This window comes from Muscardinus avellanarius (assembly GCF_963383645.1).
Source record: "Muscardinus avellanarius genome assembly, chromosome: 15".
Classification (NCBI taxonomy): Eukaryota; Metazoa; Chordata; class Mammalia; order Rodentia; family Gliridae; genus Muscardinus; species Muscardinus avellanarius.
Genome location: NC_137801.1, coordinates 32,372,919 through 32,386,091, shown reverse-complemented (window position 1 = coordinate 32,386,091; position 13,173 = coordinate 32,372,919). Strand labels below are relative to the sequence as shown.

At 42.9% G+C, this 13,173-nt stretch overlaps 1 protein-coding gene across 6 annotated transcripts; it reads left to right on the top strand.

Annotated features, from left to right (window-relative positions):
* Nucleotides 1-2,292: 2,292 nt before the first annotated feature.
* Nucleotides 2,293-9,832, top strand: SRSF7 (serine and arginine rich splicing factor 7; the record flags this gene model as incomplete). 6 transcript variants are annotated; one of them, XM_080710977.1, is made up of 8 exons in its annotated part: nt 2,293-2,320; nt 3,438-3,618; nt 4,536-4,712; nt 5,580-5,654; nt 5,734-5,811; nt 7,693-7,746; nt 8,522-8,557; nt 9,778-9,832. In XM_080710977.1, 8 exons carry the CDS (start codon nt 2,293-2,295, stop codon nt 9,830-9,832), a joined length of 684 nt encoding a protein of 227 aa, XP_080567103.1. The 6 variants fall into 6 exon arrangements, with proteins under 6 accessions (XP_080567103.1, XP_080567102.1, XP_080567101.1 ...); XM_080710976.1 differs by having other exon boundaries at nt 5,734-5,835; XM_080710975.1 differs by having other exon boundaries at nt 5,734-5,844.
* Between the last annotated feature and the right edge of the window lie 3,341 nt (nt 9,833-13,173).

Below are 13,173 nucleotides of genomic sequence, written 5' to 3'. Positions count from 1 at the left end.
TCCACCCCCAGTACCACCAAAAAATAATAATAATAAATAAAATAAAAGGAACAAAAAATAGGGCTGGGCTGGGCACGGTGGCGCACACTTGTAATCTCAGCACTTGGGAGGCTGAGACAGGAGGATCATGCAGGTTCAAAGCCAGCCTCAGCTACTTAGTGAGACCCTGCTTCCAAATAAAATATAAAATAGGTCTGGGAGTATAGCTCAGGGGTAGAAAGCCCATGGGTTCCAACCCTGTACCACACACACACACACACACACACACACACACACACACACACACACAATAGGGCTGGGAGTATAGCTTGGAGGTAGAATGCTCCTGGCTTCAATCCCCGGTACTCCCCCCTCCCCAAGAATCCATACTTTATTGACCAAGTTGGCTTCCTTTCCCTGTACTCTGCACCCCACACCTATACATACAAAGTGAAGTTACAGCAGATGAAAAAGACAAATAAGCCGGGCGTAGTGGCGCACGCTTGTACTCCCGACATTCGGGAGGCTGAGACCAGAGGATTGTGGTTCAGCTACTTAAGCCCTTTACAACTCAGTGAGACCCTGTTTCAAAAAAATTTTTTAAAAGACTAAAAAAATAAGGCTGGGGATGTAGCTCAGAGGTAGAATGCCCCTGGGTTCCATCCCCAGTACTGAGAGAGAGAGAGAGAGAGAGAGAGAGAGAGAGAGAGAGAGAGAGAACAAATATATAAATATCTAAGGATTTCCCATTTTTAATTAATTTTGCGGTACTGGGGATGGAGCCCAGGGCTATTCTATCTCCTAGCTACACCCCCAACCCTATTTTTTTTTATTCTTTATTTTTTTATTTTTTATTTTTTGGTGGTACTGGGGATGGAACCCTTCTATCTCTGGGCTACACTCCCAGACCTATTTTATATTTTATTTGGAAACAGGGTCTCTTAAGCCAGAGAGGCTGGCGTCGAAACTGCAGGATCTTCCTGTGCCACCAAGCCCGGCTTTATTCTTTATTTTGAAACAGGGTCTCACTAAGTTGCAAAGGACCTCACTAAGAGTCTGGTCCTGAACCTGGATCCTCCTGTCTCAGCCTCCCAAATGCTGGAATTACAAGTGTAAGCCACCAAGCCTGGCAGGATTTCCTATTTTAAGTGTAACGTTTCAAACACCGTGGATTTCAAATATTTATCATGTAATTTCTGTTTTTTCTTTGTGACTGATAAAAAGAACTTAAACTTGTATTTGTATAGTTGGTGTCTGACAAATTCATTGCATAAAATAAACAGTGGATTTTAAGCAATTCTAATGTAAAGAAAAAGTTTCCATTTACTTAATATATACTGAGTTGGTTGAGCAGCAAAGCCTGAGGGGAGATACTCAAAGATAACTCAGAAGTCCCAATCCTCAGGACCTGAACATTTGTGGACGTTAGTACAATAAAAAGCAGAAATCACTAGAAGGGAAGGATAAATCACCTTGCACTTTAGATGTAAATAACTGTAGAGTCGCCGCCGGCCAAAATGCTTTAAGGAATTCACATTTTGTTACATCAACATAACCAGGACCCCCCCCCCTCCCACAGAGTACTCTATTCCTTTGTCCCCCAGACTACAAAAACTCAGACCGCTCTAAGGGGGCTGCAGGGTCCGTACAGGACAGGAAAGTTTCGACCCGAAGCCAATGGGGGCGTCACTGCTCCGGAGGCTTGTGGTGCCAAGCTCCTTACTCAGCTCACCCCGGCCACACTCCCGATTTCCTCTGAAGAGTCCCAAAGATCACGGAGTAGACACTAGGTCAGGTGCCTTTAAAAAAAAAAAAGGCGTCGGCAGTTACAGCCTCACGGTTAAATTGTACAGCCTTTTATAGGCCGGTCTAATGCATTGTACTAAGGTTCCCAGATTGGGGAAAATGAAAAAAGGTGGGGGGGAGAGGGAGGGGGAAGGGAGGGGAGACCGGGAGGGATCAGAAAGAGGGGAGGAGAGGGGAGGGAGGGAGCGGGACTCCACCCGGAAGGCCACAGGTTTACTAGCGGGATCCTGCGTTCCCATGGAAACGTATCCCTCCGCCCGCGCCGCCGCGGCCTCGGCGGCTCCCTCCGCGCCGCTTCGCGGCCGTTTCCACCCAGCTTCTTTGTGCCGCGCGGAACGTTGGCTGACGCATGCGCAGAGGCCCCGGCCGCCGCGTATATAAGGAGGGACTCGGACGCTCCCTCGTAGTGCTGCCGGGACCGTTGGCGAGGGAGGGTGCGCAGCAGCTTCCGCACACTCGAGCCTCGGGCGCTGCGTGCTGAAGAGCGGGGCACGCGGGCCGGTCAACATGTCGCGCTACGGGCGGTATGGAGGAGGTGAGCGTGTGGGGTCTGGCGAGCAGGCTGCCGTGCGCGGAGCGAGGTCTGGAGGCTGTGGGCTTGGCGCCGCGGCTGGCAGACGGTTATTCCGCGTGCGTAATGGCGGCCTCGGCGCACGCCTCACGAAGCCCGCGGCGGCGGGGCGGGGTGTGGAGGGGCGCCGGGCCCGGCGGGGGTGTCCGGGCCGGGCGTGGGCTCCCCGGGCGCCCGCGCGGGCCGGGCCGGGCGGGGGTCGCGGCTCCCCGGTGCCCTTCCCGGCGCCGCCGGCCCGCCCCTCCCCCCGCCTCGGCGGCTGCCATTTTGCGCACATTGACGGCCGGGCCGTGGTGGCGCATTTCCTTAGCACTTTCCCGCCACTCGGGCGGCCAGAACTGGCGGCGGTCGTAAAACCAGGGGCGGGTTTGAGGCGAGAGGGAACGGGCGGCGGCGCGCCGCGCGCTCTCCAACAATCGGCCGAGCCGGGCGTGGGAATCGCGACTGGCGCTGGGTTTCTTTTCTCTCGTAGCTCTGGGGAGCGCGGCTCCGGCCTGGGGCGGGGAGCCGGAGTCCGGGGCGAGCCTGCGCCTAGGGCGGCTGCCGCGGAGGACGGGAGCCGGCGCAGCCCTGCTCTCGCGGCCTGGCCGGGGCCCGACGCCGCCGCCGCCGCCGCCGCGGGCTCGCGCGCTCCGAGAGCGCCCGGGGCGTCCGGGACTGGGGGGCGGGGCCGGCCGGGGCCCTCCCCTCGCCGGAGTATCCTACCCAGCGATCGCGCTGCTCTGGGGGTTTTCCTCATTTATTAATTAGCAGGCCAAGGATTTTGCTAGAAGTCTAGTTTTTCGGTACTTTGCAGACTTCCTGTTCTTGAGGCAGTTGAACCCTCGGTAGAACGTTAAACATGTTTTACACGAGCCGGGTGCGGTGGTGCACGCCTGTAGTCCCAGCTACTTTGGGAGGCTGAAGAGGGGAGGATCGCTTGAGCCTGGGACTTGGAGAACGGCCTGGGCAGCATAGCCAGACTTTGTGTCAAAACAAGCAAAAACACGTTTTGCAGTTTTAAGGTTGGTTTGAAGGAGAGAACCCAAACATGAGCCGAACTTTACATAACGTGCACTCTTGTATTTGCGTTTTTAAACAGAAACCAAGGTGTATGTTGGTAACCTGGGAACTGGTGCTGGCAAAGGAGAGTTAGAAAGGGCTTTCAGTTATTATGGTCCCTTAAGAACCGTGTGGATTGCAAGAAATCCTCCAGGATTTGCCTTTGTGGAATTTGAAGATCCTAGAGATGCGGAAGATGCAGTACGAGGACTGGATGGAAAGTAAGTAAGATGTTGGTAATGAAACTTAACATTTATTTATTTATTTTTTGTGGTACTGGGGGTGGAACCCAGGGGGTTTCTACCTCTGGGCTATACTCCCAGACCTTTTTTATATTTTTTTAATTTGGAAACAGGGTCTCGCTAAGTTGCTGAGAGCCTCACTAAGTAGCTGAGGCTGACTTCGAACCTTGCAATCCTCCTGTCTCAGCCTCCCAAGTGCGGGGATTACAAGTGTGCGCCACCATGCCCGGCTAACATTTATTTTTAAAGTATTTCTGTGAAGGAAGGCAGGTTCTTCTAGGCCAGCCTCAGCAATTTAGTGAGAGCCTCAGAACCAGTCCTTTTTCACAATAAAAAGTACTGGGGAGTCTGGGCAGAATGCCCCTAGGTGCTGTCCTCAGTCCATACACATATATTACTGTGAGGTAATAATGTAGGTGCTAAACCTGGGTTGTACAATCTGGAGACTTAAATACATGATCATAATTATATTTACTTAATACATGAAGGTAAACCTATTTGTCTCATGGTTTCCAGATGTGGGACATTTGTAAAGATTTAAAAGCTAAGTGCGGTAGTCCACATTTGTAGTCTCAGTATTTGGAGATTGAGACAGGATCACAGGTTCAAGGCCAGCCTGAGCAACTTGGTGAGACCCTGTTTCAAAATTAAAAGTGTAGCTTGGAGGAAGAATACTCCTGGGTTCAGTCCCTAGTACCAGAATAACAATTTAAATTGAGCAGCAACTATACCTATACCATTTCTGGTAATTTTAAAATATTTGACTATTGCAGACTTGAAACTTAGTGGGCTAAAGAGGATAACAAAGGTGGAATAGGAAGGGCTTGGTAAAGAGCAAAAGCTTGTGAAGAAGTGGTATTAAAAAGTTACTCATATTTTAATTTTTATTTTTATAGGGTGATTTGTGGTTCCCGAGTGAGAGTTGAACTATCAACAGGCATGCCTCGAAGATCTCGTTTTGATAGACCACCTGCCCGACGTCCCTTTGATCCCAATGATAGATGCTATGAGTGTGGTGAAAAGGGACATTATGCTTATGATTGTCATCGCTATAGCCGCCGAAGAAGAAGCAGGTATTTGATAAATAAAGGAATGGTTGGTATTCTAGTTAATCAAAGTAATTCTTTTATTAGCAAGGCAGAAACTAGTGTTTTTCTATAAACTTGAATGTTAATTGTACAGGTGTATTTTACAATTTTTGTTTAATTAAAATGTTAATATATTAATAATCAACCTGGTCAAAACCTTTCAGGTTTCTTCGTTTGAGTCAGTCGCCTTGATTCAGAATGTCACGAGCCTTATGATATCATGCTGAGGCGCCTTGCAAATCCGACAATTAAGATCCTCCTAGACCTTGAGGTGATCAGCATAAGAGGCCAGATCCCCTCGAGTCATCTACACCTAGCTTCACCTTATTCTTTAAAGGGCAGAAAATTTGAGACGGTGATCGCCGTAACAGTAAATTTGGCTTACAATTGGGGCCCCCTCCGCTTTAGAAAGAGGAACACCAGATTGACCACATTCCCAACTAGAAAAATCTTCTTGCGTCAATCAAGCCTCACCTGGCTCTTTTGGCTGTCAGTATGATCGTCGTTAGATTGAAGAAAACATCTAGATGCAGCGATCGGCTATAGATACTTCTAGATCGTCTAGATCTACTAGACCTACTAGACCATGGGCCAAAGAGGGTCGACCTGCAAACTTGCAAGGTTTATTTTAAATACACATTACAGTGCTTTATATTATGTAATTCTAAGTTGTAATTCAGCTTTTAACAAATCTTTTTTTAGGTAGTAAAAAAATACTCAACTAATAGGCCCAGAGTTTATTTCCAAATGAGACACTAAATTTAGTTTTGAGATTTGATTTCAGCAGAGGCACACAAACACTAAAAACGAGTTATCATCTAATATCTTTTATTTTTCTAACTTGAAAAATAGGTCACGGTCTAGATCACATTCTCGATCCAGAGGAAGGCGATACTCTCGCTCACGCAGCAGGAGCAGGGGAAGAAGGTGAGAGGTCTTATATGAAAGTCTTAACAAGTGGGGAAAAAAAACTTGGAGATAGACTTAAACTTGTTTTCATTTTTAGATCCAGATCGGCATCTCCTCGACGATCAAGATCTGTGTCTCTTCGTAGATCGAGATCTGCTTCACTCAGAAGATCTAGGTCTGGTTCTATAAAAGGATCGAGGTATTTCCAGTATGTAACACTTTATTCCTCTTTGTAGTTGGGTTGTCACATCTTGAGGACAAAGTTCAAATAAATTATTTCAGAGAATATTTGAGATGAAAAATTTCTGTTGTTTGTATCAAGGATATTGACCTAGTTTTATAGATGAGCACAACCAGGATTTTAATTTAATGCTTACTAAGCCATGGTGATAGAAAAGGGTCAAAAGCAACAAATCATTTCAGTGAATACTGTTGGTAGGCATGTTGCTGTAAATTTAGCTGGTATCAGATTATATTGTGTAGGTAAATGATACCTTTTAAGGTGGTAGTTGGCTGCTTCCTGACAAAGGCACCTTCGATCTGGGAAGGGATTTAAACTTGTTGAAATGTTCAAACATTTTTGGAATGGTGGGATGAATTTGAGATTGATTCCGGTTGTCTGAGTTGATAGTGTATAGAAGGAAGAGGGCAGGTTTTTTTAAACACACTTAGTTTTGTTACAAGTTTAAGAGCAGTGAAATAAACCAGAAACCCCAGCTTTACTTTTTTAAACAACCACAGAAATAAGTTAATACTACAGATGATGAAGCAGTGGTACAGTGTGTCACTGGGAGTTAAATACTGGGGATAACACAAAAATCCTTGAATGTAGGAATTATAAATCATGTGGTCTAAAACTGGGTCAATCTCTAGATCATTGTATTTAATTTGACTGCAGGATCTCAAAGTATTTGAGATGTGTATATCAGCCTAATTTGGTGTGCTGACAAATTAGTGTTGAGCCATGATAACTTTTATGATCCAATGGTCGGTTTCTTTTTCATGGGTAATTAAGATCTAGCTGTGTGAGGTGGTGCACATTTATAATCCTAGTACTTGATAGAAAGACAGGAGGATCACAGGTTCCAGAATAGCCTCAACAAGTATTGAAACTACTCAACCTAGTGAGACCTTGTTTCAAAATAAAATAGGGCTAGGGGTGTAGCTCAGAGTTAGAATTCCTCTCATTCCTGAGTTCAATCCCCAGTAACCTCCACTCCCCCCAAAAAAAACTCTTTAATTATGAAGGGTCTGTAAGGCTAATTTTGACTCCATTATAATCAAGTCATATCAGTTTTCTCAGATGAAAATCATCTGTTACCTGGAGCCAGGTATGGTGGCATACACTTGGAATCTCCCAGTATTTGGAAGGCTGAGTCAAGAGGATTGCAAGTTCGAGACCAGCCTCAGCAACTTAAGTGGACTCAAAAGCAACTTAGCAAAACCCTGTTTTCAAAAAAAACAAATACCACCCAAAAAAACAATAGGGCTGGAGATCTAGCCAGGAGATAAAATGCCTCTGCGCTCAGCCCCCCCCCCGTACCCCCCCCCACAAAAACTATCAATTACTGCTTTTTGTATATTTTAGTGTTCAAAAAGAATATTAAAGCTGGACTTGGTTGTGCATGCTTATAATTCCAGTACTTGGGAGGCTGAGACAGGAGGATTGCAGGTTGGTGGCCATCCTCAGCAGCTTTTAGTAAGGGCCTTCTTTAACTTAGACCACGTTCCCAAATAAATAAAATCAGTCTGGGAATGTAGCTCAGAGAATGCCCCTGGGTCCTCAATACCCAGTGCCACAAAATAAATGGGAAAAAAAAGCATATTATTCTTGCACAGGAGTGATGGCCAACATGAATGAAACACAAGTTGGAGTTCCCTTTAGTTCAAATCAGAACTTGACAGTGATTATTTGCCTAGTGTTAGTGTGATAGAAAGCAAACGTTGCATCCTGCTTGGTTTTTGCTCCGTGGTTTCTAACCTAATAAAATGCTCTATAGTAAATTCCTGTGGGCAGATTAGTATAACTATATTTTCACTTTTTTTTTAACTTAAGATCCCGGTCAAGGTCAAGATCAAGATCCAGGTCTATTTCACGACCAAGAAGCAGGTATGTAAAAAAAAAAAAAAAAAAAGATTAGATTCTTTTCTAGTTATATGGCACCAATATCCAAAGAGTTCAAAGTGTTTTGAATTGTTAAGTGTTAAGTGAAAATATAATACCTTAATAAACCAGTGAGAACTTACCTGATATATGCCTATTGCTGGCTTCTTGGAGGAGGAAAAGATGATTGAAGTTTGTGACTTTGGGTGTTGAGAGGCCTTTGCATGAAGAGCCATCCTGAGATATATGTGCATTAAGCAGAATATGAAATGAATTTTGACAGTATAGCAGTTTACTTAGGAAAAAATAGTATTTAGAAGATTGACTTTTTTTTGGTGATGCTGGGAATTGAACCCAGGGGCATTCTACTTCTGAGCTCACCCCAGCCCTATTTTTATTTGGAAGCAGGGTCTCACTAAGTTGCTATAAACTTGTTATATTGCTGAGGCTATTCTTTAACCTTTGATCCTCCTGTCTCAGCCTCCCAAAAACTGGGATTACAAGCATGTGCCACCATGCCTGGCTAAGATTGGCTTTTTATATTTCTATAAAGCAGCATCTAGAGGCTGCGAATGTAAGTACTAGAGTACTTGCCTAGCACCCACAAGGCCCAGGGTTCTACCCCCGCCCTGACAAAGGAGAAAAAGCAAGAAAGCAACAACTAATTGTTGCTCTACAACATTCTAAGTTTAAGAAAAATTGGGTGTTTATTTCATGGTGGTGTGATAAGAAAGGGATTGGTTAGTACTTCTTCTTAATAGAATTTCTCGTATTTTGACAGCCGATCAAAGTCCAGATCTCCATCTCCAAAAAGAAGGTAAGTTAATAATGTTTTGTTGCCGAGCTTTGACTGTAAAGTGTGGCCTCTGTAGAATTTGATTACTGCCTACTTAGCAGTCTTTGAGCTCTTTGGAGAATTGGTGCTATATAGATTACATAGTGTGTTTCTGAAGTGGTCTTTGCTTTTCTTTCACCATTGTTTATGCTTTTGTTGGAAATAATCATAAAATGGGATGCTTATTAAGATGTGCTTAGTCTTAGAAACCTTATGTTATGAATTTCATGCTAAGAAACATGCTTTTTTTTCCATCAGGGGAAAAGGAAGTGTTCAATGAGGAAAAACATAAATCTTGCAAATAATTATCTTTAAATTTTCTGCCTAGTGTTCATTAAGGATCCAGAGAACTTTTAATTGTCCTATTTAATAAAACCTTTCTTACTTAGCCTGGCTTGGTGGCACATGCTTGTAATCCCAGCATTTGGGAGGCTGAGACTGGAGGATTGTGGTTCGTTGACAGCCTCAGCTATTTAGTGAGGTCCTCCACAACTTAATGAGACCCTGTTTCAAAATAAAGAATAAAAAAATAGGGCAGAGGGTGTAGCCCAGAGGTTACATACCCCTGGGTTCCATCCCTGGACCCACAAAAAAAGAAAAAGAAAAGAAAAACCTTTCTTATAACCAAGGATGTTATTAAAAAGCCGAATGTATCCAGGTGTGGTGGCACACACTTGTAATCCCAGTACTTGGGAGGCTGGGACAGGAGGATCACACAGGTTCGAAGCCAGCCTTGGCTACTTTAAGTGAGACCCTGTTTCTCAATAAAATATAAAATAGGCCTGGGAGTGTAGCCCCGCAGGTAGAAGGCTCCTGGGTTTCATCCCCAGTGCCGCCAAAAAAAAAACACCTCCAAAACTAATGCTAGCCACCTGTGGTAGCACCTTCCTTATAATCTCAGCATTTGGGAGGCTGAGACTGGAGAGTTGCATGTTAAGACTGCCTCAGCAACTTAGATCCTGTTTCACAACAAACAAAAAAGATGGGCTGGTACAGTTTCTGGGTAGAGTACCTCTGAGTTCAGTCTACCATGGAGGAAAAAAAGGGGCAAAAGTGATTCTATAAATCTATATAATTGTTAGATGTGTGCTATAGAAACAGTATCGTTGAAATATATTCAATATTTTCCTGATAAATGTACATGAGAAAAATAAATTTCAGTAAGCACTAATTGGTTCCAAACCTGATGTTTTTCTTTTTAGTCGTTCCCCATCAGGAAGTCCACGCAGAAGTGCGAGTCCTGAAAGAATGGACTGAAGTTCTCAAGTTCACCCTTTAGGGAAAAGTTATTTTGTTTACATTATTATAAGGGATTTGTGATGTCTGTAAAATGTAACCTAGGAAGGATATTTCAACCATCTAATCAAAATGGATCTGGATTATTACTCTGTAAATTCACAGCAGTAAGATAATATTAAGTTTTTGTTGAATGTATTAACATCGTATGGTCAAAAAATGGGTTTTTATTTGGCACATTTAAATAAAACGTTTCTAACTAGATTTTTGATTCGTGTTCAATATTAACATTTTTCAATTTGGTAAACATCAGGAGTCAAACTTTAATTGTTATTAACCATATTCATAACAGACCTACATTTAAATTAATGGTATTGGTTAAGTCTTGAACATCATTAACTCTTCTATACAAAACACTTGTCCAGGATCTTAAGGGACTTTGAAAATCCATTTTACCCTTGTAGCTTTTGGTAAGATGATCTTGAGTCCCTTAATAGTGGCATGAGTTTATCATGACAAATCCCTAAACTGTTTGGAGTTGGTATTAAGATATCAAACTAATTTCAATCTTAAGCTAGAGGGACCACTGATTTGCCTATAGATGAGCATGACAGGAACTACGCAAAACAAATGCAATATAAGATATGTGGAGAGACTGATTTCTAGAGACTTAAGTTAGTAGCTTACTGAAATTTCTAGGCTCTTGGGGGGAAGGTTTCTACTCAATGTTCTTTACAACATTAGTTAACCAATTTTATACCAAAAAGAAAAAAATGCATGTATGAGGAATTGTGTGAATTTGGAACAAAATGTAAACCAGCTTTGCAAAATTTTCCAGCCTAGATATTGTGTTCCTTCAAATGTATTGCCTTATTCTGTTGAAAGACTTATTGTATCCAAGCTAGAGGTTTTACAGTTTGAACAACTAACTTTCTTTTATTTTGCCAAGCTGGTGCAAAGTAATTAAAGATGTCAATCAACAATGTTAAGACTAAAGCAGTTTTTGTAAATCTTAACATATTCAGCAACACTTCATGTAGCTAGATTTTTTTGGTAGTGTCTAGTAGACCTTAGAATGTTATAGCCAGTAGGTTCTTTTTCAGACTTTATGTTAAGTATAATAGGGCAAGTAACAGTTACTTTTGAGAGTTTTCTGAACAAGCTTTCACCAGATACTCTCTTGGCTTGGTGCAAAAAAAAAGTGTTAGTGGCACCCGAATCTGCCCTTGCCCTTGTTCATTTTCTTAGGCTTCTCAACAAAGTCATTGGGTAGTACTGCAATTTGGGGGTACTGGTCTGCCTCAAAATTTTTTAGTGATCTTGATCTATGTGATCACACTAATATGTTGGAAGTTATTTGGGTTCCTTGTTTTTTGACTTGGTTGAATTACATCGTTGGTATGAAGCTATGTTGTGTAATTGGCAGGCTTATTTGTTGCACTTGGTTAGCTTTAATTGTTCTGTATTATATAAAGATAAGTTTACTCAACAATAAATCTGCAGAGATTGAACAAATAATCCTGATACTCAATTTCTGGAAATTGTTTTAGGAAACAAAAGATGTACTGCCTTTATAGGGAAAGGGAATACTGGCTTTTTAGCCAGCAGCTTTTATACACAAATGCAACTCTGTACTGTGCTGAGTATTATACATCTTAGTAAATGACATAATTCCCAGCAGTGTACCTCTTTTTAAGAATCTCAAAGTCAACTGACAAGTGATGGTTCTTAAAATCATAGCCTTAATTTTATTTATACCTTTTTTTTTTTTTTTTTGGTAGTACTGGGGATTGAACCCAGGGGTATTCTGCTGCTGAGCTATACTTCTAGTCCTATTTTTTATTCTGTATATTGAAATTGGGTCTCACTAAGTTGAAGAGAGCCTCCCTAAGTAGCTGAGGCTGGCCATGAACTTGTTTGTGATCCTTCTGTATCAGCCTCTCACTGAGATTATAGGCCTTCATTACCATGCCAGGGTCTATTTTGAAACAGGGTCTCACAAAATTGCTGAGGCTCAGGTTCAAACCTGTGGTCTCATCAGAGCCTCCCAATTATTGAGATTAAAAGTACATGCCATCCCCTCTAGCTTGTGTAGCCTATCTGAAGCATTAATGTTACCTTTCTTTTCTTTTTTTTCCTTTTTTTTTTTGTGTGGTACTGATTGAACCATACCTCTAGCCCTATTTTTTATTCTTTATCTTGAAACGGTCTCGCTAAATTGTGGAGAACCTCACTTAAGTATCTCAGGCTGGCCACAAACCTGCCTTGTCTTCCAAGTACTGGGATTACAAGTGTGCGTCACTACGCCTAGTTTAAATGTGATTTTTCTAGATACAAACTAATAGAAAGTAAAAACTGTTGGCAAAAATTTGTTAAAGTAAGCTGGGCGTGGTGGCGCACACTTGTAATCCCAGCATGAGACTGGAGGATCACAGTTCCTTGACAGCCTCAGCTACTTAGGCCCTTTGCAACTCATTGAGACACCCTATTTTAAAATAATAGGGCTTGGGGTTGTAGCTTGAAGATAGAATGCCCCTGGGTTCCATCCCCAGTACTGCCTCCCCCCCCAAAAATGGCTGGGGATGGGGTGCATGCCTGTAATTTCAGCACTTGGGAGGCTGAGAGGAGGGTCACTTTGGCAGCCAGCCTCAGCTACTTAGGCCCTGCTTCAAAATAATGAATCAAGGTTAGGGGTTCAACCCTCAGTACCACACACAAAAAAGACTGGGGGCATAGGTTAGAGGTAGAATGAGGTTTAACCCCCAGTCTTGTATATGTGTACACAAGTGAACGGAAGTGGCAAATGTGTAATTTACAAAAGGTATGCATACAAACCGAAAGGTCAAAGTAGCACTAGATCTGGTCAGTTTTAGGGTATTTAGAGGGATGAGAGGAGCCAAAGATGGGGCAAATAAGGATTATGGTATTGTAAAACTAAAATTCATTATTAAAATAATGGATTATCGGGTGTGGTGGTGCACGCTTGTAATACCAGCATTTGGGAGGCTGAGACAGGATTGTGGTTTGCAGCCAGCCTTAGCTTAGGCCCTTAGCAACTCAGCCTGTTTCAAAAAAGAAAGGATAAAAAATAGGTCTGGAGGTGTAGCTCTGAGCTAGAATGCCCCTAGGTAACATTCCCAGTATTGCAAGAGGGATTTGCCATTTAGTCCCCAGCATCAGAATTGTGCTGACAACCCCATTTCACAGAAGAGAATGTGAGCTAAGAGATTGCTAATTTAGTCAGGCTTGTTTACTTGTTAGGAAAAACGAAGTTTGAATCTTAATTGGATTCAAATCTTTTTTTCTTCAGAAAATCTTTTTTTTTTCTTCTGAGGAATGAACCCCAGGGGCATTCTACTGCC